The sequence below is a fragment of the Erythrolamprus reginae genome, chromosome 5 (genome assembly GCF_031021105.1).
Source record: "Erythrolamprus reginae isolate rEryReg1 chromosome 5, rEryReg1.hap1, whole genome shotgun sequence".
Taxonomy (NCBI): domain Eukaryota; kingdom Metazoa; phylum Chordata; class Lepidosauria; order Squamata; family Dipsadidae; genus Erythrolamprus; species Erythrolamprus reginae.
Genome location: NC_091954.1, coordinates 118709260 through 118736045, shown reverse-complemented (window position 1 = coordinate 118736045; position 26786 = coordinate 118709260). Strand labels below are relative to the sequence as shown.

Genomic DNA, 26786 nt, shown 5'->3' with positions numbered 1-26786 from the left:
AACTGGCCGGGACTTCGTGCCGCTCTCAGATTTCCTGGGAAATGTTTCCGTGCTCAGGTTCTTAAGTAGAAAATGGTTCTTGAGAAGAGGCAAAACAATCTTGACCCCCTGGTGGTTCTTACCTAGAAACGTTCATAGGTGGGGGCCCCACTGTACTTGGATTCACTTGGACTCTGGTTTTAGGACTTTCCTGGAGGTCATTTTAGGTCACATTTATGCAGAAATAATGAAAATTCAAAGGGACCTGCTGCGGGGACCTCTTTGGGCCGCCCCCATGAGCAGTGTCTGCAGAGAGTCAGGCAGAAAGACCCTGCTGGACCATTTGAGGGGGGGCCCTTCAGGAACCCCCAGAGGTAGATGGCAAGGATGGAGACGAAGGGCCCACAGCACTCAACCCAGTGAAGATAAAAGATGGCGAGCGGGGTGGGGGTGAAGAGTCTGGCCAAAGTCCTGCTGGGCAACCACCTCGTGTCAGGATTGGGTCTCAAGACTTGGCCTGGGGCCTGGGAATTGGTGGCCAATTTGGCTGGGGGCCCCCGGTGCGGCCTCTCACGCAAAGCTCCCGACATGTGTGTTGTGTGTGGATGGGTGGGTGGGTGACCCTTTGGCCGGCCGGCCGGCCGGGGTCATGGCTCCCACCGCAGGCTCCCTTTCCAGGGGCCTCCTGGGCTCATCCCTGAATGGGGGTCTCCGGGGCGCAGAGGGGAGGTCCGTCAGCTGCTTTGGCCACACCTGGAGGCCTTGGCCGGCTGGCCCAAGGGGCGGGGGAGGCGCTGTGCTTGGGCTGGGCAGGGCCCTTCCTGGGGGTCCTTCCCACACTCCACAAGAGGCAGTGTGGGGGGGGCTCAGGCAGGCTGGGCCCCAAGGAAGAGCACCAGGGCACCAGTCCAGGAAAGGCCCTGCCTGCCCCGGTGGGTCTGAGGCTCCGAGAGGGGCTGCCCCACTTGCCCATTTGGCTTGTGGGGCGGCTCTGTAGGGCTGGGGGCATGTGGTCAGCAGCACTCTCCTCCCCCCTCCCACCTTCAGCAATACACGATGCTCCACGACATGGTGGCCGCGCACAGTGTCATCCGCGTCTCCATCAGCCGAGCCAGCCACGGTAGGGGGGCCGGCAGGGGGGGGCTCTAGGGGGGGCAGCTCTGGGGTCCCCAGGGTGCAGGCGGCCGTGGGGCGAAGGGAGCTTCCCAAAGCAGCAGGGGGGGCTTCGGGGCTGGCAGCTCCTCCCTCGAGGGACAGTGGCCCTTCCCGGGTGGGGGTCCCTCCGCCAGCCTCCGGCCCCTCCCAGCAGCATCAGCCTCCCGGGGGGGAGGAGGGGGGCAGGCGTGTGGGGGGGGCTCTGCCCGTTTCCGACCCTCTCCTGCCCGCTAGGTGTGGAGGAGGCCCTGTCCACGGACCTGGTGCCTGGGGACGTCATCGTGGTCCCGCTGCGGGGGATGGTCATGCCCTGTGACGCGGTTCTCCTGAGCGGCACCTGCATCGTCAACGAGAGCATGCTGACCGGTGAGTCAGGGGGGGGAGCCTGGTGCCAGGCCCCGCAGGGCTGCAGGGGGGGGGGTCGCAGGCAGTGAGCAAGCGAGCCTCCCCTCCCGCCCCTCCCCCTCCCTCCGCAGGGGAGAGCGTCCCGGTGACCAAGACCAACCTGCCCACCCCGCCCAAGGACCCCCGGGCCCGGCAGGAGGAGGAGGAGGAGGAGGTGTACGACCCGGACGGGCACCGGAGACACACCCTCTTCTGCGGCACCACCGTCATCCAGACCCGCTTCTACACCGGGGAGCTGGTCAAGGCCGTGGTCGTCCGGACAGGTGGGCCAGCGCTGGGCAGAAGGGAAACACTAAAATTCATTTTTAAGAAATCAAATAATATCACAACAAAATCACCCGCCCGGCCACAGCAGACCCCGCCAGCTGGTCCATGGGCTCCGTCCACCCCGCTCCGGGCTCCCCTGGTCCACTGGCAGAACCGGGCTTCAGCACCCTCCAGAAGAGTATTAGAGAGGGGTCCGTTCTTAATCTCTGGGGGGGGGGGGAGCCACCACGGAGGAAGTCCTTCTTCTGAGTCCCGCCAGGTGTGTCTCCCTTGCCTGCCAGCCCTGAGGGGTCGGGTGGAGGGGGCTGGCAAGGGGGGCTCCTTCAGATCACCCGAAGGGCTTGAAAGGGGGCTACCAGCGCCTTGGGCTTCCCCCGGAGGCCAATGGGCAGCCAAGGCAGCTCCTGTGGGAGAGGTGGCTGGGCAGGAGAGCTATGCAGGCCGCTGTGGTTTGCTGGAGCTCCCAGGGGTCTTCAAGGGCTGCCCCAGGGAGAGGGCGTTGCAGTAGCCAGGAGGGGAAGGGGCTGGGGCGTGAGTGGTGCACAGCTCCTGGTTGCCCAAAGGCCTACGGGCCCCAGCCGCCACCCGTCCTCTTCAAGCAGGAACCCTGAGTCCCGGTGAGGCTGCCCGGGTGGGGCGTTTGGGGGGCTGCCAGCCCCTCCGGGACCACGTCCATGGGAAGACCCACCGAATGCCACGTTGTTGGATAGTTTGGATCCTGAGCTCATCCTCGGGGGGGGGTGAACGGGGGGGGGGGTTTGGCTGTTTACTGCCAGGCTCTGCCGGATGCCCACCTCCCTTGGTGCCGGTCCACCGCGTGACCCCCAGCCAGCTCCCCCCCCCCCGACGTCTCTGCCCCAGACGCACACGAGGCCTGGGGGGCCCCTGGGGGTGGGTGGGGTGGGGAGGCAGAGTCCCTCTGTGGCGCCAGTGGAAGGGGCCGTGCCCTTTCTGACCCTCCCTTCTCCCCCGGAAGATTATTTTATCCATTTCATTCCTTGATTTTACTGGATCTATAAACTGCCCAACAGAAATAAAAAATGGGCTACAATTCAAACTCCAGGGCGAAAACTTTCCCCCCATTCTAGGCCGGACCTCAACGGCCAGGAGGGGGGTGGGGGGGGTGCAGATATTATTATTATTATTATTATTATTATTATTATTATTATTATTATTATTATTATTATACTGGGGGCGGCTCACAGCAGTTGGTCCTGTAGAGCCGGAGCCGCCCCAGAGCAGGCCCTCCCCTGCAGACCCGCCAACTGACACTGTTCAGTCGGCCAACCTTGCGGCTCCCTGCCCCCTCTCCCCCCACCAGAGGGAGCTGCCCCGAGCCCACGCCCCCCTTACGCCCCCCCCCCCCCGTCGGCTTCCTGCCCGGGCAGTGCCCCCCTCCTTCTGAGCCGCTCTCTGGGCCTGCAGGCTTCAGCACCTCGAAGGGGCAGCTGGTGCGCTCCATCCTCTACCCGAAGCCCACCGACTTCCAGCTCTACCGCGAGGCCTACCTCTTCCTGCTCTGCCTGGTGGGCGTGGCCTGCATCGGCTTCCTCTACACCATCGTCATCAGCATCCTCCACCAGGTAGGCAGGGCCCCACCAGTGCTGGCCCCGTTCTCGGGCTCTGCCCAGGGGCAAGGGGCGGTGGGGCCGGTGGTGGGGAGGCCAGGGGAGCAGAGGCGGCTGGCCAGAAGTCCGGCACTGCCCTCCTCTCCCCCCTCCGGAGGCCCCCCCCAGCCAGGAGGTGGGGGATGACGGCCGCTGCCCCCCCTCGCCCCTCCCAGGTCCCGGCCCGCATCATCATCATCGAGTCCCTGGACATCATCACCATCACGGTCCCTCCGGCCCTCCCGGCTGCCCTGACGGCCGGCATCGTCTACGCCCAGCGGCGGCTGAAGAAGCTGGGCATCTTCTGCATCAGCCCCCAGCGGATCAACATCTGTGGGCAGCTGGACCTGGTCTGCTTCGACAAGGTCCGGCCCCTGGGCTGCTCTTGGGGGGGAGGGAGGGCAGAATCCGGTAGCAATCCCCCCATCCCCCGTCATTAACTGGGTCACGGACGTTTTGGGGGAAGCGAAAGCCCCCTCCCCCAAAAGACGCGCTGGGTGACTGAGGGCAAAGGGCTGCAAAGGCCGGCCGGTTGCTAAGCGCCCCAAAGTCCATCAGGTGGGGGGGGCTGGGGTTGGAAGCCGGTGGAGGCCCCTCCCCCCCTCCTCACCTGGAAGAGGCTCCTTCTGCGCAGCCCCCTCCCCGCCCAGCCCGAACGCTGGCCTGGCAACCCTCCCCGCTGCCTAACCCCCCCCCCCCGTTTGCCTTGGGAGCCTCTTGGGAAGGGGGGAGACGGGGCGGTGGGGGGCAGCCAGAAATTCAGCCTCGGTGGCTGCTGTGCTGTTGACAGACTCTGTGGACAGGGAGGGGGGGGGAGAGCAGAAACAGCCCCCCATCCAGGCCTCTGCCCCCAGAGAATTCGTGGGGGGGGAGATGAGCCCTCCTCCGTCTGGGCCAGCCTTCCTCCCGTGGGGTGGGAAGGCCGAGGGCGGGAAAAGGGGAGGCTTGGGCTGCCCCCCCCTCACGAGCTTCTCTGGGCTGCAGGGCTGCTGGGGGGCCAGGCAAAGGATGAGAGGGGGCAGGGGGGGGAGAGCCGGGGGGCTTCCTCTGGGTTGCAGTTGCAGTCATTCCTCTTGGGGGCAGGGGGGGGGCAACCCTCCATTCAGTCTCAGCCCCCGGAAGGAGCCGGCTTCCCTCCCCCCTGCCCCCTCATGAGTTGGGGTCTCCTGGCCAGTTTTGGGAGGGTTTCTGCTGCTCCTTCCTCACTGGGGGGGGGGCTTGGCTCGTCTCTGATCTGCCGTGGGGCCTCTCTGGCCGTGGCCCCCCAGAGGCTGCTGGTGAAGTGCCCCCCCAGTGCATCAAGGGCCCCTCCTCTTCCCCTTAGACGGGGACCCTGACGGAAGACGGCCTGGACCTCTGGGGCATTCAGCGGGTGGAAGGCGGCCGGTGAGTCCGAGAAGAGCGGCTCCCTTTTTGGGGGGGGGGACCCCGTTGGCCGCCCAGCCTGCGCAGGGTGTGTGGGGTGGGCCCTTCTTGTCCACCACCCCGTTCTCCTCCTGGGTGCTTCCCCTGAAGGGCGGGTGGGGGGGCTGCTGTGGCCAGTGGCCCCCCCCCTCACCCTCCCTCCCTCCACTCAGCTTCCAGCGGCCCGAGGAGAGCGCCTGCCCGGAGAGCCTAGTGCGGTCACCCTTCGTGGCCTGCATGGCCGCCTGCCACTCCCTCACCAAGATCGAGGGGGTGCTCTCCGGGGATCCCCTGGACCTGAAGATGTTCGAAGCCACCGGATGGGTGAGGGCAGGCCGGGGGGGGGGGCGCCTGGGGAGGGTAGGGAAGGGGTAGGGCCTTCTCCCCTTGGGCCCTCCGGGGCCTGTGCTGAGGATGGGCCCCTGGGGGGTGTCTCCGTTGGCCCTCAGGTGCTGGAAGAGGCCACGGAGGAGGAAACGGCCCTTCACAACCGCATCATGCCCACCGTGGTCCGCCCGGCTAAGCAGCTTCTCCCGGACTTCAACGCTGGAAACAACAAGGAAATGGTGGGTCCCCCACAGCCCCTCTCCCGCATCAGTGTGTGTATGTGTGTGTGTGTGCGCCCAGCAAGTGTTCCCACTGGGGCATCTGGGGGGAGGGATCCCACATGTCGTGAGACACACACGCACACACACACACCCTGTGGGCTGCCCCTGCTCTTCCTTCCGTGCCAGGCATCCCTCCTAAAAAACCCCTCCTCTCTTCTAATTCTTCTAATTCTTCTTCCCTTGCAGGAGCTGTTCCAGCTCTCGGTGAGTGGCCCCCGTCCTCCTCGGGGGGCCCGCCAGCTGCGCCCCCCGAGCGCCTTCCTTCACCTGCCCCTCTCTTGGCCAGGCCGGTTACGAGATCGGGATTGTGCGGCAGTTCCCCTTCTCTTCCGCCCTCCAGCGGATGTGTGTGGTGGCCCGGATCCTGGGGGAGAAGAAGATGGACGCCTTCGTCAAAGGGGCCCCGGAAGTGGTCGCGGGGCTCTGCAAGCCGGCCAGCGGTGAGCCTGACACCCCCCCTGCCAGGGGAGAGGGTGGCCGGGGGGGCCCTGCGGGCGTGACCCCCTCCGCCCCTCCCTCTCTCCCCGCAGTGCCGGCTGACTTTGAGCGGGTGCTGGAGGAGTTCACGCGGCAGGGCTTCCGGGTGATCGCTCTGGCCCACCGGAAGCTGGAGTCCAAGCTCACCTGGCACAAGGTGCAGAACGTGGCCCGGTGAGTGTGCGTGTGGGGGGTGCCTCTGGGCAGTGCAGGCACCGCGAGGGAGCCACTCGGGTTGCGCCCCCGTATCTCCTCCAAGGGCAGGGGTCTCTCCGTTTGGACACCCACGCACACACTGGGGGGGGGGGAGAGAAGCCCTCCAGCCTGGAGCCCTCATCCCCACCTCCCCTCCCGCCCCAGAGACGCCATTGAGGCCGGCCTGGACTTCCTGGGGCTCATCGTCCTGCAGAACAAGCTCAAGCCAGAAACGCCCGACGTCCTGGACGACCTGCGCAAGGCCAACATCCGCACCGTCATGGTCACAGGTGGGGGGGGGGCTCTCCTCTCTCTCTCTCTCCTTTGGAGCGCCCACCCCCCTGGTCAGTCCGGGAGGGCGCAGGAGGCGGCAGGGACAGTGGCCAAGGCCCCCCCTCCACTTGCGGCCTCTCAGGGTCAGCCCTTGTGTCATCCCGTTCCCCCCCCCCACTTGCTTTGCTGGGTTCAGGTGCCCCTCCCTGGAAGGGACTCCCCCAGCCCCACAGATTCCCAGCCTTCCTGCAGCCGGTGGGGCCTCTGGCGGGGGGGTTTCTTCAGCCGGGCCCAGCCCTTGTTCTGTCCCCAGCTCCAGCCTCCCATCCTAAGATGAACGTGGGGGCCGAGAGAGGGGGTGGTGCAGTGCAAGGGGACGAGAATCAGCAAGGGGGGGGGGGAGGATTTCACCAGTAGCCTTCAGGGCGTCTCTTGGCTTTAAGGGAGGGCCTCTGGGCGCCCCCCCCGGTGCTTTCTTTATTTATTAGAGTTTAAAGGGACCCTGCAGGTCATGTGGTCCAACCCCCTGCCTGAGCAGGAGTCCCTCCACCTCCCCAGCCAGGTGGCCGTCCAATCTCCTCTTGAAAACGTCCAGAGTTGGGGTGTCCACAACCTCCGCTGGCAGGCCGTTCCACTGGTTGACCACTCTGACCCTCAGGAAGTTCTTCCTTATTTCTAGGTTGAATCTCTCCTGGGTCAGCTTCCCTCCGTTGCTCCTCCCCCGGCCCTCTGGTGCTTTGGAGAGAATAGAGTGACCCCCTCCTCTCCGTGGCCGCCCCTCATATACCTGTAGCCTGCTATCATGTCCGTCCCTCCCCCCCGTCCCTCCTCCTCCCCCTCTCTAGGCTGCCCAGGCCCAGTTCCCGCAGTCTCTCTTCATAAGTCCTGGGTTCTAGTCCCCTGATCCCTTTGGCTGCTCTTTTCTGCAGCTGCTCCAGAGTCTCTGGGTCTCTTTTGAAGTGGGGTGACCAGAACTGGACGCAGGACTCCGGGTGTGGTCTGGCCAGGGCGTAGGAGAGTGGTCTTAATACCTCCCTGGCCTTGGAGTGTGTCCCCCTGTTGATGCAGCTTAGGATGGCATTGGCCCTTTTGGCCGCTGCTGCCCGTGGCTGACCCATGTTTAGTGGGGTTTCCACCAGGACTCCGAGACCCCTTTCACAGCCGCTCCCAGGCCGGATGTGGGTCGTGGAGGACTTTGCTCTTCTGGACGTTGAACTCCATTGTGTTCGTTTGGGCCCACTTTGAGGGAGGCCGGGGGGAGAGGGGGAGAGCGGGGGTGCGGAGGGGCTGGTGTGAACGGCTGCCGGCTGAGCCCCCACCGAACCCCGCTTGCTTCCCCCCAGGGGATAACATGCTGACCGCCATCTCCGTGGCTCGGGACTGTGGCATGATTCTGCCTCAGGAGACGGTCATCGTGGCCGAAGCGCTCCCTCCCAAGGACGGGCACCCGGCCAGGATCCAGTGGCACCACGCGGATGCCCTCGAGGGCCCCCCCGACCCCTCCCCCACCATCCACCCGGAGGTAAGCAGGGGGGAGGGGCACGGGGAGACCCCCTTAGCTGCACTTCGGGGGGGACGGGACACACGCACACACACACACTCTGCCCCAACTGGTGGTCTCAGCTAGCAGAGAATCCTCCAAAGCCCCCCCCCCGTGCTCCCCACCAGCTGTTTTAACTCTTTATGCCCCCCCCTCCCCTCCGACGTCCCTCGAGCCGAACCAGGATAAATGGACAGTCCGTGTGTGTCGTGCTCGGACAGCTGGGTCTTTACGGAGGCTTTGGCCAGACATTTCCCCCTCTTTGGATGGGGGGGGGGTGGGGGGGGCTGAATCCCTGCCTGGCCTGGCAGGTGGGACAGTCCCCCTGTGTCTGGCTCTCCTGGGCCCTTCCTGGCCCCTGGGCTCGGACGCTCCTCTCTGCCCTGCGATGGTTCACGTTCACGTTCTCAGGTTTTTACCTGCTTCATAAGTGGCACTTGCAGGGGGGGGGGCTCATGAAGGGGGGGGGGAGACACACCGAATTGGCAGGTGTTTCAGACCAGAGGTTGGCATCTGCGCCCCTGTTGAGTCAGCGTCCAGCCCCTGGCCCTCCGTCTTGGCCAGGTCCAGGGGTCAAGGGCCCGTTTGCTTGGCTTCCGGCCCCCAACATCAGCTTGGGGGGAGGGTCACTGCGAGTCCAGAGCTCCTGCAGAATTGGAAGTGTGTGTGTGTGTGTGTGGCTTCTGTTGCAGGACATTCCGATCAAACCTGCGCAGCCGGACTACGAGGACCCCCGCCAGGCCCACTTCCACTTTGCCATGAACGGCAAGTCCTTCGCGGTCATCCAGGAGCACTTCCAGGACCTGGTGCCCAAGGTCGGACCCCCGAGAGAGCCCCTCCCCACTCCGCCTGAGGCTTTCCCACTGGGGAGGGTCGGTCGGGGGGGGGAGGTGCATCACCTGGGGGGAAAGGACAGTGCAGCCACACACACACACGCACAGTCTCCCTTCCTTCCCTCCCCCCCATTGCTGAGGAAACCAACTCCTCCCCCTCCCCCCCTTTTGCCTTCCAGCTGGTTCTGCATGGCACGGTCTTTGCCCGCATGGCCCCGGACCAAAAGACGCAGCTGGTGGAGGCCCTGCAGAGCGTGGAGTGAGTACAAGATGGCAGCCCCCACATCCCCCCCCAGGAACAGGCAGGACCCTCCTTCCTGCTGCTGGGCACCTCTGCCCTTGTGGGGAGTGGGCTGGCAGGGCCGGAGGAGGCTGTTCCTGCCACTGACCATTTTTTGGGGGGGAGGTGTCCCCTTCCTGCCCCTCCAGCCTCTGAAGTGGGGGAGGGGCTGCCAGGGAGGGCCTTGAAGGGGGAGGGGGCTCTCTGGATGGCCCCCTGCCCACCCGCCCCCTCTCTTGCAGCTACCACGTGGGGATGTGTGGGGACGGAGCCAACGACTGTGGCGTGAGTATTCCCCCCCTCCCCGGGGGCGCTGGTGCCTGGGGGGCCCAAGAGGGGGCTCCGTCCCGACCGTCTCCCCTCCTCCCTGCACAGGCTCTCAAGAGGGCCCACGGCGGGATCTCCCTCTCGGAGCTGGAGGCCTCCGTGGCCTCCCCCTTCACCTCACGCACCCCCAGCATCGCCTGCGTGCCCAGCCTCATCAGGTAAGGGGCCGGTGGGGCCGAGGCTGTGGGAGGGCGGGGGGGGGGGGGTGTCTCAGAAGCCCCCCCACTCCAAGGCCTCCTTCCCCAGAGGGGCCTTTGGGGATTCTGGGCTGTCCCGAGAGGGGCCGGAATTCCCTTTGGCACAAGCCGTGCCTGCTCCGACCCCCCGACCCCCTCCTGAGAATGGGGCTGAGCTGGGTGTGTGTGTGGGGGAGGGAGACACGCACGTTTGTGGCTGTCCCCACGTCTGCTGCCCCTTTGCCTTCTGCAGGGAGGGGCGGGCGGCCCTGGTCACCTCCTTCTGCGTCTTCAAATTCATGGCCTTGTACAGCATCATCCAGTACCTCAGCGTGACTCTCCTCTACTCGGTCAGTCGCCCTGGCCCTTCCTGGGAGGGGGGGGCGCAGAAGGGGGCCCTCCGGGAGCCCTTTAAGGCCCCTGAAATGCAGCCCGGGCAGCAGAGGGAGCCCAATGGGGGGGGGGTCTGCAGCGCCTGGGCCTTGGCTGAGGGGGAGACAGGGTGGCAGGTCGGGGGGGGGGGCCCTGGGGAGAGAGGCCACTGGGGTGCAGGGGGGGGGAAAGTGGCCCCCTCTCCCCCCTGACGGAGGGGGTGCAAACTCTCCTGCAGGTCCAGAGCAACCTGGGGGACTTCCAGTTCCTCTTCATTGACCTGGCCATCATTTTGGTGCTGGTCTTCACCAGTGAGTAGGGGAGGGTGGGGCCTCTGGGATGGGGGCCAGGGGGAGCTTGGGGAGCGCTGGGACCCCTTCCTGGCTGCAGGGGGAGGGGATGTGGGCCTGGGGGCTTCCCTGGGGGTCTGGGCACAGCCAGAGTCCTCTCCCTGGGCCCTTTTGCCCCGACAGGCCCAGCGTTGCAGCCACCCCTCGTTCTGCGTGGCCTGTGAACTCAGCCGGTCTCTTCCAAAGGGGGGGGCTGTGGGGGCCGCTGTCCCTGACACCCCCTCCCCCCGCTTCCTGTCCTCCTCCTGCAGTGAGCCTGAACCCTGCATGGAAGGAGCTGGTGGCCCAGCGGCCACCCTCCGGCCTCATCTCGGGGGCCCTCCTCTGCTCCGTCCTCTCCCAGATGGTCATCTGCCTGGCCTTCCAGGTGCTGGGCTTCCTGTGGGTCAAGCAGCAGCCCTGGTACGAGACCTGGAGCCCCTCCTCAGAGTAAGTGGATGGCACACCAGCCCAGCGCCCTGGCAGTCACCCTGCTGCTGCAGCCCTGGGGGGGTGGGGGCTCTCCCGGCTTCCCTCCGCCTCCCGTGGCTCTTCCGAAGCCGTCTCAGTGGCCATGGCTGATAGGCAGCTGCCCCGCTGTGGCGCAGGGAGCGCCCCCCACCTGGAGAGGCCTCGGAGCAGGACAGTCCTCAGCTGGGATTCAGGGAATTCTACACTGAGCCTTCCTCCACTAGAGGGCAGCAGGGTGTTACAGGAAGTGAAGCCTTTGGCTGCCCCCGAGTGGCCGTCAAGGCTTCTGCACCCAGGGAAGCTGTCTAGCTGGGCCCTTCCCCCCCCCCCCGCCCTCCCCCATGGCACCTGCCCCCAACTCCACTGCAGAAGAGAGGCCCCCTGGTGGAGGCCTGGAGAGTCTGGGTGCTGGGCTAAGGCAGGCCCTGGCCCTGGTCTTGTCCCGGCCGTCTCGGCAGAGCCCAAAGCCCTCCTCGGGGCCCCCACCGAAGGCCCCCCCCCCCCGCTCGGCTGGGCTCTGCTTCCCCTCCCACACACACACAGGGGGGGGCACCTTTGCCCGGAGGGAGGGCAAAGGCTTAGAGGCCGTGGGGGGGGAGGGAGAAGGAGATGGGTCCCAGGTGAGGATCCTGAGGGCTGCTGGCCTGGCCCAGTTCAAGGGGGACCAAAAGCCCCCTCCTCAACCCCCCACCCCCCAGGTGGGCTCCTCCCCCTCCCCCCGCCAGGGAGGGTGGGGGTGGGTGTGCCTGAGTCCCCCCCTCCCCCTCAAAGCAGAGACCAACCCCCCCTCCCGCTTGCCCTCCAGCGCCTGCAACCTCTCGGCCAATGCTTCCCAGCCGGGCAACCACTCCCTCCCGGAGGACGAACACAACATCCAGAACTACGAGAACACGACCCTCTTCCTGCTCTCTGCCTTCCAGTACATCACCATCGCGGTGGTCTTCTCCAAGGGGCGGCCCTTCCGCCAGCCCTGCTACCGGAACTGTACGTGGGGAGGGGCGAGGGGGGGGAGAGACCCTTGGCGCACACCCCACCCACCCACCCCTGTGGCCGAGCAGAGAGGGGCTGGGCTGGCGGGGAAGGTCCTGGCCCCCCCCATCAGGGCAGGCGCCCTCTCTCTCTCTCTCTCTCCCCCTCCCCAGATCTCTTCGTGGCCTCCGTGGGGGCCCTCTATGCCTTCGCTCTGGCCCTTCTCCTGCACCCGGTGGCGGCCATTGAGTCTTTCTTGGAGGTAAGTGTCGGGGGCATCCCTGGCATGGCCTTGGCAGCAGTGGCCCCTGCGGCAGTGGGGGAGGGGCTGGGCCAGGAGGGCTGACCGGGGACCCCCGAGGGAGGGAGGGAGGATCTGTGGGGAACCCCATCCCAGCGTGGCCCTCGGGGGGGTGGCCCCGGCCCAGCCTCTGCGTGTGTGGTTGCTCCACAGCTGGTCTGCGTGCCTGAGGCCTGGCGTGTGACGGTGCTGCTCCTGGTCCTGGCCAATGCGGGGGTCTCCATGCTGGTGGAGGTGAGCCCTGGGGGGGGGGTCTGCATCTTTAGAGCTCGGCTCCAGAGGGGGGGGGGCTCTCTTGTGGGGGCCGCTGGGAGAGCGCCAGGGACCCTCGGCCCAGGCCCCAGGGGGGGGAACGGTTGCCCCCTGCATGTGCCTGTCTCCCGCCCCCCCCCCGCCCCCCCAGCTGTCCTTCTCTGCACTGACTCTCTGCCCGGTCCCTGGAGCCCCTGCTGACGGGGCCTCCCTTGTGTTGATTCTCCCACCGCTTCTCGGATCCAATCACAGAACTTTCTCCTTGACCGGGTCCTGGGGAAGGCCCTCTTCAGCCGCGACAAGCCAGCTTCCTCCTCCTCCTCCTCCTCCTCTTCCTCCTCCTCCTCCCACCCATCTCAGGTTGGAACTCTGCACCTCTGCCCCCCCCTCTTCAAGCATGCAGGGGTGGGGGTGGGGCTCAGCTTCCGGGGGGTCTGGGTGGGCAGCAGGGGCGGGCAGGGTCTTGGCTTTGCTGCGGTCCCCCATCTCCCCCCACCCAGGAGCTCCAGGGGACGGAGAAAGCAGGGGTGGGGGCCGTCTCTAGGTCTCTTCCCCCCCTCCCCAGTTTAGAGGGCTGGCACTTTGGGCAACAGCATCTCCCTCTGGGCTCCCGTGGGGGGGGGGAGTGGGATGATGCAGCTGACTCAGAAGGGGGGGCAGTGGGGAGGGTCTTGCTGGGAGGGGTCTGCCCAGCTTCTCACCCTCCTCTGCCTCTTCCCCTAGGAGGGGCTGGACCGTTGCCACGGATGTGCCCTGCGGGGGCTGCTGGGACGGAGGAAGAGGCCCCCCAAGGCCCGCTACGCCCACCTGGCCCAGGAGCTGCTGGTGGACCCCGAGTGGCCCCCCAAGGGCCGCACCACCACAGAGGCCCACGGAGGCCCCCCCTGCCAGAACGGCTCCTGCCAAATCATCACCATGACGTAGCAGAGGGCCCCCCGCCGCCCCTCCCCCCTCCGGCTGGGGCTGCCCACCACCCGGCCCCTCTGCTGCTGCTGACCGGATGGACGGACAGGCTCCCCCTCCCACCGTCTGGTGCCAGTCCTGGACTGAGGGGCCCCTTCTCCACCTGGAACTGTGCGCGAAAAGGGCGCTCGGCCCCACCTGAAACGGGGGGGGGGTAGGGGGGATACCCTGGCCTTATGGGGCTCCCTCTGCCGCTCCCTCTGGAAGGCTCTGGGCCTGTTGGGGGGGGGGGGGCTTCTCGGGCTGCTAGTTGCCACATGGTGAGCCTCCCTCCCCCCCAAAATCCTCGGCCCCCTCCCCATCTGGACCTGAAGTTGGCGCTGTGCCCAGGGGCCGGTCCAGGGAGCAGGTGGAGCCCCCAACTCTCCCCCACCCTCGTCTTCCTCCTCCAGGCGGCCACCCTTCTGCCCCCTGGACGGCCACTCGGACCCTCCAACTGCCGTGCCCAGAGCGCAGCTCCCTCCCTCCACAATGGGGCTAATGGTTGGAGGGCAGCCCCCCTCCCCCCTATGGCAAGGAAGGCGGCCCACATGGCGTTTGCCCCCCTCCACAAGCCCCCACCTTCAGCAGCCGGGTGGTGGGGGTGGGGGGTGATGACTGGACGTGCGAGGCTCCTTTGGCCCTGGAACTCGGGACTCCCAAGCACGGCTGGCTGGCTGGTGGGAGGCGGGGGGGGGGGTTGGGGTTCTGACTGCCAGCTGCACCTACCAGCCCCCCCCTTCACAGGGCTAGGCATAGGAAAGGGGGCTGGTCAGCAGGCTTGGGGGGGCTGGAGGGACCATCCGCCCAGCATCATCGGACTCAAAGCAATACCGTGTTGAACCCGCCCCCTGGGGAGCAGTTGTGGGGACCCCCCCAAAGGAAGCGGTCTCCCCGATCGGTCCCAAGGACGCTTCAAATCCCAAAGTTGGGTGTTTTTAAATGATTATTTTCTTACACTTCCTTGAAGGCTTTTGCGTCCAGGTGAGCCCAAGGTCCCTAAATTATTTGAGACAGACTTTCCCCTGGGTCTGTTGAGATTGTAGATATGGCCAATGAAATGTTATTTTATTATTTATGCATATCTCTAAAGGACTTGCTCAAGAAAAGAGCGACTCTTAAATTATACTTTTTAAAATATCCAGATTTTAAAATAATATATATACACACAGACACCTCCATCCCTCAGGGTTATTTTTTTAATAATGCTTTTAGCTCTTCCCAAATAATTGTAATTATAAGACTGCCATGTGACACTGCCCCCCCTTTCCCTGGAAGCTGCTTGTACGCCCCCCCCCACTTTGCCCAGCAGCTGGCTCACGGCAGCCCCACCCCAGGGCAGAGCCTCCTCCGGACTCCAGCGTGAATGGGGAGGGGGCAGGAATCCTCTCCTGCTGCTGGAAAGGGCGGCCACCCCCCCTCCCAATTCCCCCTGGCAGCGTTTTCAATTGGCCATTATGAGAGAAATTCCCTTTTCCTTCTTTTTTTAATTTATTTTCCCATTGGAGAAACGGTTTTCCTTGGCTGGGTGATTTTATCTACTGTAGTGTATGATGGCTGCGTATCAGTATTTAGGAGGGGAACAGATTTTAGTGCTGCAAACGGTCTTATTCTCCGCAGCTTCCCTTGACCGTCGCAGGCTTCAAAGGGCTTCGGTAGCTTGCAAAGAGTCAATTCTGAAATCAAATGTTTGTATATATGATGGAAAAGTTGATTCAAAGGTTCAGATATTGTCATTTTAGGGCATAGAAGCGCCCAGGTTTTTTTAAACTATAAATATGCAAACATTTGGGCAAATTATGTGTTCTCTGCCACCAGCACCTCAGGACTGGCGAGATCCCACCATCGGAAAAGGTCGGGATAAGTGCTTTTGTTTAACCGGCGGCTCCACATCAAAGGAATTATTTTGCTGTTTTTTTATAATGGTACCCAGTTGTAATAAAGACATTTTATGTAATTGTAGTCAACGGCCTTGTCAAATCCCACCGCGCCCTTTCCAGCCTCCTGGGCCGCTGCTTTCTGTCGGCCGGGGGGTCCCGCGGGAGGGCCGGCAGCCCCGGAAAGCGAGGGACGCTGGGCGGGCGGGGGCGCCGTCTTCGGTGACGCCATCAAGGCGCAGGGCGAGCGGAGTCACCTCCCGGGGAAAGAATCCAGCTCAGAAAGGGGGGGGGGCGCTTCCACGCAGGAGGCTCCGCTCTGGGAAACGGCCAGCAGAGCCCCTGCCGCGGGGTGGCCTTCGGCCCACGTGCACACTGCGGGAGCCCCCCTCCCCCCCGGCGAGGCCCTAGGAAACGGTGCCTTTTGCCGGAGCGGAACTGGGCCCGCGCGCCCCTCGAACCGCCCTGCTCGGAGCCAAAGGAGGAGAAGCTGCCTTGGTCCCCAGGGGGCATCCGGCAAGCGTGCAAGAACCCCCACGGCCCCCCCCTCCGAGAGGAGCAGAAGCTGGGCGGGGAGGGAGCCTGCTTCTGGGCGGGGGCGCTTCGGGGCTTCCCAGGCGGTCCCCGCTCGCTCGGCCCCCTCCCTTCTCAGAGGTGCCGCCCCTCCCCCTGCGGCCGGCCGTGACAGCCCCGCCCCCTCCTCCGCCCGCTCCGGCCAAAGGGGTGTGGCCGAGGACCGCTGTCCCCGGAGCCCCCCACCCCGAACCGAGCCGGAGCCGCTTTGGAGGCAGGCAGGGCAGAAGGGCGGGGTCCCCGGAGCCCCCACAGGGAAGCCGACTCAGGAGGTCCCGCCTTGGTCAGGGAAGGCGGCTTTGGCCCGTGCCTCCCTCACACGGCGTTGGTTGGGCGGGGAAAGAGGGACGGGAAGGAGGACCCGGTAGGCTCGCCTCGGTCGGCCGCCACCCACGCCCCTTCCTCGCCCACCTGCTTCTTCGGAAAAGCCCCCCCCCGCCTGCCCAGGCTGCCCCGAGAGGTTCCCCCTCCTGCTTCGCTCCGGGCGCATTGACGCCCCCCGCGGGGATCCTCTTCCCCCTCCCGGCCAACCTCCCCGGAGGAAGGGCGCCTATTCCTCGGTCCCGGGGGGGCCAAGCAGCCTTTCTCCCGCCTACCCCTCCAGCTGCCTCTCCGCGCCTTGCCTCCCGCTCCCTCGGGGCCAGGATCGGCCGTTGGGGCAGAGGGGACCCCAGGAACCTCGGGAGGCCTGTGCGCGCGCGTGGGTGGGTGGGGCAGCAGGACCCTCTCCAGAAGGCATCGGCCCAGCTCGTCCCTTCCGCCCACAAAGGGCCCTTCGCCGGCTCCCTCCTTCCTTGCCTGTCCTGACCCTCCAGGCTTCCCCCGAGACTGTGGCTTTATGTTTGTTTTTTTGTTTGTTTGCTTGTTTGTTTGTTTGTTCGTTCATTCATTCATTCATTCATTCAATTTTTATGCCGCCTTTCTCCTTAGACTCAGGGCGGCTTACAACATGTTAGCAACAGCACTTTTTAACAGAGCCCGGATATTGCCCCCACAATCCGGGTCCTCATTTGACCCACCTCGAAAGGATGGAAGCCTGAGTCAACCTTGAGCCCGTGATGAGATTTGAACCGCTGACCTACAGATCTACAGTCAGCTTCAGTGGCCTGCAGTACAGCACTCTACCAGCTGCGCCACCCCAGCTCTTGGTGGGGAGGCCCCACTTGGAAGGCCGCCTCGCATTTGAGCCCCTGCCTCATAAAAAAGATGTTGAGATTCTAGGAAGAGCGCAGAGAAGAACAGCTGGAGGGCAAAAAATGCGAAGGGGCATTTGTGGAAAGGAGGGGGATGGGAGACTCCCAAGATTTGAGGCAGAGGTCCAGCTAGTTGACAAGAAACAATGGAGGGAAACTAACCAAGAGAGGAAGCAACTCGGAACTAAGGCATTCCCTGACAGCTACATCAATTAACCAGTGCAATGGCTTCCCTCCAGAGGTTGTGGGTTCCCTCCAGAGGTTGTGGGTTCTCCATTGCTGGAGGCTTTTAGGGAAAAATTGGATGGAATGGGGGATTAGCTCCTGCTTGTGTGTGGGGTGGGGTGGGCCGCTAGAAGACCTCCAAGGTGCCTTTCAACTCCTCTTCTGTTCAGTTCTGAAACGTGTCTTTGAGCCCCCTGTTTTCTCATTCCAGGACCCCGAGAGTCAGAAGGGCCGAAGAAAGGTTGGTTAGCCAGCCCCTCCCTCCCTCCCTCCCTCCCAGAGGTTTCCCACCAGCTTCAATTGTCCCCCTACTCTATAGGTCTCCCTGAGGCTCTGTTGGGGGGGCGCGTTGCATAGAGTCCAAACACATGATTTATTGGATTGCTTAGGCCTTAGGACAAAGGGCTGGGAGCAGAACCAGGCCAGTCTGCTTAACTATGCAGGGCTCAGCCAATCTGGACGGCCATTTAAAAAGTTGTGAGGAAACTCGTAATAAACCGCCTGGGACAGCCAAGGGAAATCATCAAAACCATTTAAAAAGCAAAAATGAGAATATTCCGGGCATGGGATAAAATGCAGCCTCCAGATAAATGCAGCCTCCAGATAAAGATTGAAGGCAAACGAGGTCCAGGCAGAAGAAGAACACAGTGGCTTCCCAATGCAAGGGACCGGTTGGGACAAAGCTGAGCAGCACCTTTCCGTGTGGCGGTTGATGAAAGCACACGATCCCCAGCACATGATCCACGGCCTCCAGTGATGGACAGGGCCCGAGGAGGAGGAGGAGGAGGAGGAGGAGGAGGAGGAGGAGGAGGAGGAACCTCCTGGTGACAAAGTTGGTCAGTGGATGTACATTTATATGCTGGTTTTTCCATTTGGCTGGGAAGTCCAGCAATCTGCAGCAAAGGTTGGAGAGATTATATGAGGCAACAAGAAGAGTGGATAGAAATTCAAAATTATATAGGATTATATAATGATATAAAGTTATATAGGATGGACTTCAAAGTTACGTTTAACAGGAAAGATGGCAACTACAAGTCTATGGCCAGAGGGCCGGAGGACTCAAATATTTGGGGCTGATTCCATGCTCTCTGCCTGGGGCCTGGGTGTCGTTTCCTTCTTCCCTGCTTCCAATTTCTGAGGTTTCTATTTTGGGGCAGGGGGAGATGGCTGGTTGTTCATTCCCACTTGGAGATGCCCAGTTGGATGGGGCTGCCTGACTCGGGCTGGTCGACACCCCCCAGCCACATGCCCCCTTTCCTGCTGCTCCCAGCTGGCACCCTGCTTGAAGGGCAGCCAAGCCAGAGGCCAAAGCCCAGCCCAGGCCAAGCCAAGCCAGGGCCCTTCCACAGCCACTTCCAAGAAGAGTCCAGCTTGGCCTTGTGGACAGGCAGGTTCCTTTGCCAGCGGTGTCAACGGCCTTGAAATCTGGTGGGAGGAAATGGTGGAGTTTCCAGAAGGTTCTCTGCCTGGAAAGGCTCCATGCGGCTAATGGAGGGGAGGGGGATGTTCCAGGCCGCAGCAGCAGCAGCAACCACGGAAGGAGGGGCGGGGGGGGAGGAATCCAGACCAAAGAGCAGCAACCCAACCACAGCAATTTCCCTGCCAGGGACCACGTGGCCCAGAGCGCAGCTTCTCCCACCGAGGGTGCTGAGCTCCATCTGTCCCAGCCAAGGGGGAGCCTGCAGGACCCTCCAAGGGGCGGGGGGCTGCTCCTGTTCCTCTTCCCTGGCAGGAAGGTCCCCTTTGGGCCGGGGGCTTTGCCACGCGGGGCTTCTCAGGCGGGCAGAGCCCCTGGCCGGTGTGGCCCTCCAGAGGGGAGGCAGAGGGTCCTGCCCAGCCTCAGGGCAGCCCTCCCGCTGCCAGCCCGCGTGGGATGGGGTGGGCTTTGCCTCCAAGGACCGGCCAAGGAGCCCCACTGGCCCTCTGTGGCTCCTGCTGCTACCACTGCTGGCTCTGCTCCAGGCAGGGCTGGGCCACCACCAGACGCTGGCCAGACCGGCCCAGTTGGGTGCAGATCCACCAGTGGCCCAGCACGGCCTTCAAATAACAGGGTTGGTTTCTCTCTGGAGACAATTCTCTGTTTCTCTGTTTGGGCAATTTATGGAAACCGGGAGACGGTTTCTTCCAGGCAGCAGCCAAAATGCCATTTGCGGCCTGTGTAAATCTTCTTTCCTCGGAGGAAGGAGGGGAGGGGCTCTTTTTCCTTTGCCCCCCCCCCCTGGAAAAAAAGGATGGTTTGAGGGCCCCTCCTGCTCTGGGCCTCTTGAATCCTCCGCCTCTTTCTGTGGCTTTGTTCTCACTTTAAAGGAATGTGGAATCTTTGGGACATCCTGTTGTTGATGTTCGCTTGATGTCATGTTAATGCTGCTTTCATCTCTGGTTTGAAAGTGTTGACGCTGACTGGTGGATTTGGCTGAGGATGGGCTGCTTACCGCAGGCCCCTCTGAGAGCGATTGGCTGCCAGTGGGGGGAATCAGGCTTGGAAGTGAAGGCGGTGGGGGCTGCCAGAAGTCCTGGGACAGAGTCGCCCTCCCCCAAATCTCCCGCTGCAGACTCTGACCCGGGAACTGCTGATCCCAGGAATTTGGTCAGGAAGCCGCCCGAGGACTCGTTTTCGGAGGCCTGGAGGAGCGGTCAGTGGGGGTGAAACGCTGACACTGCAAGCCCCTCCTCGGGAAGGAGGCCAGAGAAGAGGCGGGGGGGGGGCCTGGCCAAGGCGCCTCCTTCTGCCGCCTCTTTGTGGGGTGCCCCTTTCATGAGAGCTTTTCCCCTACAGGGCCACCCACCCTCAGCCTCTGCCCACAGGGGACCCAGGACACCCCAAAGGGGGGGGAAGCTCTGCTTGAGGGACACTTTGACATTGGGTGTCTGGAGGCTCCCCTCCTCTTCCTGGGGGGGGGGGCAGCTGGGGCTTCAGCTGGATGGAACCAGAACGTGGACTCCATGAAAAGCCTCCCAGAGAGGTGGGGTTGGGGGGGGGCAAGAGGGGAAATGGCTGTCTTGGGGAGGGGCTCTGGCAGGCCACTCAGGGTGCCCAGGTGGGAGACCCAAAGGAAGCTCTTTTCACACAGGGCCCAGGAGGGGATTCAGCAGGGTCACCTTGGCTGGGTCCACAGCGCCTGCTCAGTTGCCAAGGGATCCAGAAACAGGCTGCCATATTAAGCGACAACATCAAACCAAGATTAAAACCACTGGAGCCCCACATGTGGAACCCGGGCAGCCCCAGCGCTTCACTGGGGTGCTAAGACTGAACTGGCCCAGGGGCTGGCCGGGGGGGGGGCACCCTGTAAAGATTGAGCATCAGGCTAGATGACCTCTAAGGACCCCATGACTTTCTCCCCACACCTGGCTTGCCTACATTCCCTCCAATTCTTCCTTCCTTCCTTCCTTCCTTCCTTCCTTCCTTCCTTCCTTCCTTCCCTCCCTCCCTCCCCCCCTCTCCTTCCTTCCCTCCCTCCCTCCCCCCCTCTCCTTCCTCCCTCCCTCCCCTTCCTCCCTCCCTCCCTCTCCTCCCTCCCTACCCCCTTCCTCCCTCTCCTGCCTTCCTTCTTGTGTGTGTGAATCCAAGTCCCAGGTTGGCATTGGAAGAGACCCAGGACGGAGGGAGGGACCGAGGGAGGGAGGGAGGCTCCTCGGGCGGGTCTCTTTCCCCGCTCCTCCCGCTCCCTGCTCGGTTGCAGCAACCTGTGACGCTTCCCCGGGGCTTTAAATACAGGCAGGAGGAAGGCGGAGGGTCGCAGCGAAGCCAAAGCCCGGCAGCCCTCGGCACAGCGCCGCCGCCTTCTCTGGGTCTCGGGTAAGTGCCTCCCGGCGCCTCTGCAGCCACGCGGCCTCTTCCCAGGGCTGGCTGCGGGACGGGGCGCACCGGGGCGGGGCGGCGGGTGTGCAGAGGAATTCTTCTTTTCGCTTTCCTTCTCCCTTCGCTGCTCCGCCGGGAACCGAACCGTTAGAGTGCAGGCAGATGCCAAAGGGAGGGAGAGGACGAAAGTGACGGGAGGGCCTACTCTCCGAGGGCGGGAGAGAGAGAGAGACGCCACATTCCTCCTGCAAGTGAGACCCCCCCCCCCGAAGCGGCACCCCGAGACCAGCCCCTCCCGCACCGCCAACTGCTTCCATCTGGCGAGGCTGCGGCGGGACCAGATGCCTTCCAGGGAACCGGCGGGGCGCTGATGTGTCCCAGCTGCCGCCGCAGGAAAAGTTCTCTCTCGGATGAGGCGCGCACGTCCGGAGCCTGCGGGTCGGGGGAGGGGCCGCTCGGGATGCCGCCCAGAGGGATGCGCCGGAGAGCGCGGCCGCGGGGCGTTGGGGGCGACCCGCCCCCCCCCCGAGCTCTCCAGGTGAGGAAGGGCGCGCAGGAGACGCCCTGGCTAAGAGCACAAGCAGCCGACGGGGGCCCGGGGAGCTGAGTGTCCGAGGCCCCTTCGGCCGACGTCCGCTTTTCTCACGGCGTCGCTCCAGGTGGGGGCTTCCTCCCCGCCGCTCGATTCCGCCCGCACCGACACACGCCCAGCGGGGATGGGACCGCGGGGAGGGCTCGGGGGAAGGAACCGCTGATCACATACTGGGTTTGCACAGCAGGTAAACCCGGAGACTCTTCGCTTGGACTCGGGGTCGGCTGTGTAACACGTACTTGGATAGTCTCGTTCTTCCTGTGCCCAGCGAGCGAGCGAATTCGGGGACCGGAGAGCGGCGGTGCCCGGGAAGGACGGTAGTCCCGCAGCGTCGCGGGCGAAGGCCACGGAGCGGCTGAGGATCGAGGCGGAGGTTCCCCGCCTCTCCTTTCGTCTCGGGCCGGCCGGACCTCGCGAGCCGACCGTCTGAAGCCCCCCCAGTTCCGGGCCCCCCGCTGCTTTCGCGGGTTGGCTCTGCGCTTAGCAGCTCCCAGGATCTCACTCGTGGCGAAGACTCCCCCGGGTGTGTGGGCAGGACTCATGCTCCGATGACTTCCCCGTCCGCTTGTCCCTTCCTCCCCCTGCCCGCTTAGAGGCTCGCTGGTCCAAGCTTGGCCTGCTGGGGTGTACGGGCCTCCAAGGTGGGGGCTGCTCTTGTTTGGTGCTCCGAGAGGAGGCAGCTTGCCAGCGACCCTCCGGAGCCCCCGCCACAGACCAGCCGCGGCTCTTTTGCCAGAGAAGCGGCCCGGAGAGACTTAAGGTGGCTGGCAGAGTTTGGCTTTCTCCCAGAAAGGAAAGGGGGGCCCCTCTCCCAAAGGTCAGCGGAGAGCAGGGTCGGTTTAGACAAGGATGCCCTTCTCCGTTGCCTTGGTTGCAATTGCTCTGGCCGATTTCGGCTTGTGGCTCCGTCTGAGCCTTGAACCTGCCCTCCAACTGTCCCCGCCGGTTTGGAATCAGAGTCCGGGTCAAAGTGGTCCTCAAAGTTCCAAATGATTATTTCTTGAGCCATCCTGGCACCCATCCTGGGGAACCTGAATCTGAGCTCCCCACCCAGTTGACAGTTCCCATCCCATGTCCCCCACCCGCAAACCTGTCCCGTTGCCCACTCAGATTGTGCCCGCGTGGCCAGTCCTCCTTCCGCTTCTGCCCAGGTGCGTGGGCCTAGGATGGCCTTGAACCCCTCCAAAGAATGCTTCGTGGCTGCATCTGCTTCCTTCTGAAAGTTCCCCCTCCCGAGTTCCCACAAACAGTGTGGCCTTCTACACATCGTGTGTAACCAACTTCTGCAGCGGCTGGACATACACACACACACACACACACACACACACACACTCGCAGAGCCCACACATAACCCAGAGGCAACTAAAGCTGTGTTCCACCACCAAACCTCGCTCGGCCGCCCAGACTAGTGCAGCGTCTTCCACAGTGAAGGGCCGAGAGGTGGCGGCTATACGGGCAGCGGAGGGGGGGGGGCTGGGAGGCGGAGGGCTCGGAAACTGTGCTGGGCGGGGGCGGCAGGGGCGCAGCGGAGGAAACCCCCTCCCCGCGCTTTGCCTACCATTCGGCAGCATCTGCCCCGCCAGCCGCCCCAGCACTCCCGGGGGGGTGGGGAAGGCTCCAGGGCGGGAGGCAGAGGCGAGGAATTGCAGCCCCGAGTTGGGGATCTCACCCCGGTTTCTCTTCCTCCGCAGGCAACATGGTGCTTCGACGCCTCCTCCTGCTGCTGCTCCTGCGCCTCCTGCTGCCGTCGGCGCTGGCGGGCGGCGCCTGTCCGGGCGGCTGCTCGTGCTCGCGGACGGCCCAGGTGGAGTGCTCGGGCGCCGAGCTGACCGAGATGCCCGCGCCGCTGCCCGGTCAGACCCTCAGCCTGCAGGTGGTGCGCACGCGCCTGGCCGCCCTGGACCCCGCGGCCTTCGGCAACGCCTCGCAGCTGCTGGCGCTGCGGCTGGAGAGGAACCTGTTGGAGCACCTCAGCCCGCACGCCTTCCGGGCCCTGCCGGCGCTGCGCTACCTGAGCCTGGCCAGCAACCGGCTGCAGGAGCTCCCGCCCGGCGTCTTCCGCCCGCTGGCCCGGCTGGAGGCGCTGCTGCTGTCGGGGAACCAGCTGCGCCGCATCCAGCCCGCCCACTTCACCGGCCTGGGCGCCCTGAAGGAGCTGCAGCTGCACGGGAACCGCCTGCAGGCCGTGGCGCCGGGGGCCTTCGACCGTCTGCCCGGCCTCGCCCGCCTCAACCTGGGCCGCAACCAGCTGCTGCGCCTGCCGCCCCGCCTCTTCGCGCCGCTGCCCCGCCTGCAGGTGCTGCGCCTCTACGAGAACCGGCTGGGCGAGCTGGCGCCGCGGGTCTTCGCCGGGCTGGGCGAGCTGCAGGAACTGGCCCTCCAACAGAACCGCCTCCGCCACCTCCCCGCCGGGCTCTTGGCCGGGCCGCGCCGGCTGCAGAAGCTGCTGCTGTCGGGCAACCTGCTGGAGGCGCTGCCCGAGGGTCTCCTGCCGGGCCTGCCCGAGCTCTCGCGGCTCTCGCTCTCGGGAAACGCCCTGCGCGAGCTGCGCCCGGGCACCTTCGGCCCCCTGCCGCAACTGCGCGAGCTCCGGCTGGCCGACAACCGGCTGGCTTCGCTGCCTGCCCACGCCCTCGGCAACCTCCCCGCGCTGCAGGTCCTGGTGCTGAGCGGAAACCGGCTGGCCTCGCTCGCGCCCGCCGCCTTCGCGGGCCTCCGGGGCCTCGAGGAGCTCGCCCTGCACTCCAACCGGCTGGCCGCGCTGGACGGCGACCTCCTGCGCGGCCTGAGCTCGCTGCGGAACCTCTCCCTGCACGGCAACCGGCTGACCGCTCTGCCTGCGCGCCTCTTCCAGGGCAACCCCGGCCTGCGCGCCCTCCAGCTGCAGAACAACTCGCTGGAGGCGCTCCCGGCGGGCATCTTCGACGGGCTGCCGGAGCTGCGCGACCTCCAGCTGCACGACAACCCCTGGCGCTGCGGCCCTGCCCTGCGCTCGCTCCGCCGCTGGCTGCGGGAGAACCGGCGCAGCCTCGGCGCGGAAGACCGCCCACAACAGCCGCGCTGCGCCGCCCCGCCCGAGCAGCTGGGCCGGTCTCTGCTGGACGTAGAAGTCACCACCTTCGGCCCCGGGACCTCCGCGCCGCCGGCGGGCTGGGCGACGGTCGGGAGCCGCACGGAGGCTCCATCGGAGAGCGAGCCGACGCCGGAGATGCTGCTGCCTGGACGACGGCGGCCGCCGCTGGATAGCGAACCGGGCAGCGCAGAGATGGCGCCCGAGTCCCCGGAGGAGCCACCCGAAGCTGGCCGAGGGGGGGGCGGGATTTGGGGCCTGAGCCGCACCCAGACCGGGGTGGTGGTCACCTGCCTGGTGGTGGGCTCGGCCTTGGTCCTGGGGGCGGTGCTGGCGGCTGGCCTCTACGGCTCCAGCCAGAAGCGCTCCCTCCCGGCAGAAGCCTAGGCCCGGCACGCGGCTGGCCTGGTCTCCGCCCGTCGCCCTCCAGCGCTCCCGCAACACAGACTTTCGCTCCGGGGCTCGGTGCCAGACGGAAGCTCCGGGGCTCGGCGCTTCTTGGAGGCCGCTGGCGCGTCTTTGGCGAAGAGACGCCGGGTCGGCCGAACGGAGGCCTCGCTCGCCCGCACTGGGCAGCCGGGAAAGTTTGAGGCGCTTAGGAAGAGGCGCCAACCGAGGCCCGCCCGCACTTTCTTCACGCAGGCCGCCCGCCGGGGCTGTTCCAAGGGGCGGCAGGACACACACCCCTCCCCATGCAAGTCCTCCCGTCTCCAGAGAGACGGTTGACGCCTGAGCCGTCGATCCTCAGCGGCCGGAGCAGCTCACGCCGGTCCCCACCGAACCAAAGGCCGGCGGGCTGCATCTAAGTCAGGCACATCTGGCGGCCCCCGGAAGAGGAGCGGGCTGCGTTTGGGGCCGGCGACGCCCGAGTGATCGGAGGACGCCTTTTGCGTTTCTGTGGAGGACGGAGCCGGGCAGAGACTCCGCCAGGGAGCCCGGAGAGGCCGAGGAGCCTGCGTCGGGGGGGGGGGGGGGGCAGACGAGCTGTGGACTCGCGCTTCGTCTCCCTTTTCCGCATTGGCTCCCCGGCCTGGACCCGCGGGTTAAAAACGGGCCCTTCTTCCCCGGAGCTCCGGTGTGGGCGGGAGGGGCCCAAGAAAAGGGGCGAGGGGGGTCAGCACAGCATGAAGTTGGACGTGCGTGTGTGTGTGGGGGGGCGGTTTCAGGTCAGCTTGAGGGTCTTCACCCAGCAGAAGTTTCGCCTCTCCCCTCCCCCGCCCGGCTGGGAGTTCCACCTCAAACTCCAGATCCTGGTGTGTGTGCGATCCCCCCGCCCCCTCCCCCCACCAATCTCCCGGGAATGGGCGGCATACAAATGTAATAAATAAACAAACTGCAGCTTTATCTGGTTCACACGTCAACGAAGCCGGTTCCGGTGAGTCTCCAGCAGCGCCCCCCCCCCGCCAGAAGGGCCGGTGGGCAGGGAGGGATGGGGCCTCCACAGCGGAAGAGTGTCCGGTAGAGTCCGCCCGCCCGCCCCGGAGGTTTCTGGGGCTGCCCTCCATCCATGAGGCTGGGGGCGGGGAGGGGCGCTACAGCGGTTCCCGGAAGGGGGGAGGCCCCCCTGCAGTGCAGGCCGGTCAGCGCAGTTCCCAACTCGGGACCCACTGGGGTGAAGGTCAGAGCCACCCCCGGATCCCAGGAGATTAAAGGGGGGGCGGGAGCGAGGGCCACTTACTTGTAAGCTGCTTTAGGCTCTCCTGCAGAAGCCCCCCCTCGCCCCATTGCCACCCCTTTTTAGCAAGAAACAAGAGGGAAATAGCCACGCCCACCAAAAGACACCCCCCCCCTCATGTTCTCCTTTCCAGCTCTGAGTTGTGTCTGGCCAGGGAAGAGAAGCAACAATGAATCTCCCCCCCCCCAAAGGCCACCAGGATGCCCGGCCACTCCCAGGCCCCTGGGCATCAGGGGAAGGCAGCGGGGGGGGCAGGCCAGTCGTGGGAGGGGGTCACGGGTCACTAGGAAGGAGGGGGGCAGTCCTTGCTTGGCAGAACTGGGCAGGCATCACGGCATTCACACAACATATTTAACTTGACTCCACTTTGTTGGGGGAGGGTCAAACAAGTGCAGGACTGGCCTGTAAAGCCAGAGGAAACACCTTCGGTGCCAGGCTGAGCTCTTGACCGGACCCGGTTGTATGAACGCAGCCAGTGAGAGCCCCCCCTCCCCCCAAGACCCAGCCTAGGCAGGACAGCCGGAAGTGGGCAGCCCTCAGTAGAGGCGGCCTTCCTGCTCCCTTCCTGGCCTTGGGGTGGGAGGGGGCAGCCACCGCCCCCAAACGCTCAGGGACTGAAG

At 64.9% G+C, this 26786-nt stretch overlaps 2 protein-coding genes across 8 annotated transcripts in view; both read left to right on the top strand.

Moving 5' to 3' along the window:
- Positions 1–15124, top strand: part of ATP13A3 (ATPase 13A3) — a 32516-nt gene extending 17392 nt beyond the window's left edge. For 3 of the 5 annotated variants that reach the window (XM_070753881.1, XM_070753879.1, XM_070753880.1), the window contains exons 9-33: positions 1027–1099; positions 1369–1500; positions 1611–1802; positions 3232–3389; positions 3590–3778; positions 4738–4799; positions 4991–5141; positions 5267–5383; positions 5612–5629; positions 5712–5865; positions 5956–6076; positions 6263–6387; positions 7714–7892; positions 8603–8725; positions 8923–9002; positions 9266–9308; positions 9399–9508; positions 9780–9876; positions 10137–10209; positions 10500–10677; positions 11504–11682; positions 11841–11929; positions 12122–12202; positions 12473–12580; positions 12944–15124. In XM_070753881.1, coding sequence (XP_070609982.1) covers positions 1027–1099; positions 1369–1500; positions 1611–1802; positions 3232–3389; positions 3590–3778; positions 4738–4799; positions 4991–5141; positions 5267–5383; positions 5612–5629; positions 5712–5865; positions 5956–6076; positions 6263–6387; positions 7714–7892; positions 8603–8725; positions 8923–9002; positions 9266–9308; positions 9399–9508; positions 9780–9876; positions 10137–10209; positions 10500–10677; positions 11504–11682; positions 11841–11929; positions 12122–12202; positions 12473–12580; positions 12944–13144 — 3033 coding nt within the window. In that variant the 3' untranslated portion in view covers positions 13145–15124. The remainder of the gene's footprint in view (positions 1–1026; positions 1100–1368; positions 1501–1610; positions 1803–3231; positions 3390–3589; positions 3779–4737; positions 4800–4990; positions 5142–5266; positions 5384–5611; positions 5630–5711; positions 5866–5955; positions 6077–6262; positions 6388–7713; positions 7893–8602; positions 8726–8922; positions 9003–9265; positions 9309–9398; positions 9509–9779; positions 9877–10136; positions 10210–10499; positions 10678–11503; positions 11683–11840; positions 11930–12121; positions 12203–12472; positions 12581–12943) is intronic. The other 2 variants (XM_070753883.1, XM_070753882.1) reach the window with 1 other exon arrangement.
- A 5633-nt stretch (positions 15125–20757) lies between these two features.
- LRRC15 (leucine rich repeat containing 15) lies at positions 20758–25835 on the top strand. Of its 3 annotated transcripts, none has more exons than XM_070753868.1 (3): positions 20758–20826; positions 21690–21944; positions 23113–25835. In XM_070753868.1, the coding sequence occupies exon 3, from the start codon at positions 23118–23120 to the stop codon at positions 24876–24878; it is 1761 nt and encodes a 586-aa protein (XP_070609969.1). In that variant the 5' UTR covers positions 20758–20826; positions 21690–21944; positions 23113–23117; the 3' UTR covers positions 24879–25835. The 3 variants fall into 3 exon arrangements, with proteins under 3 accessions (XP_070609969.1, XP_070609967.1, XP_070609966.1); XM_070753866.1 differs by having other exon boundaries at positions 21606–21944; XM_070753865.1 differs by lacking the exon at positions 21690–21944.
- The last annotated feature ends 951 nt before the right edge of the window (positions 25836–26786 follow it).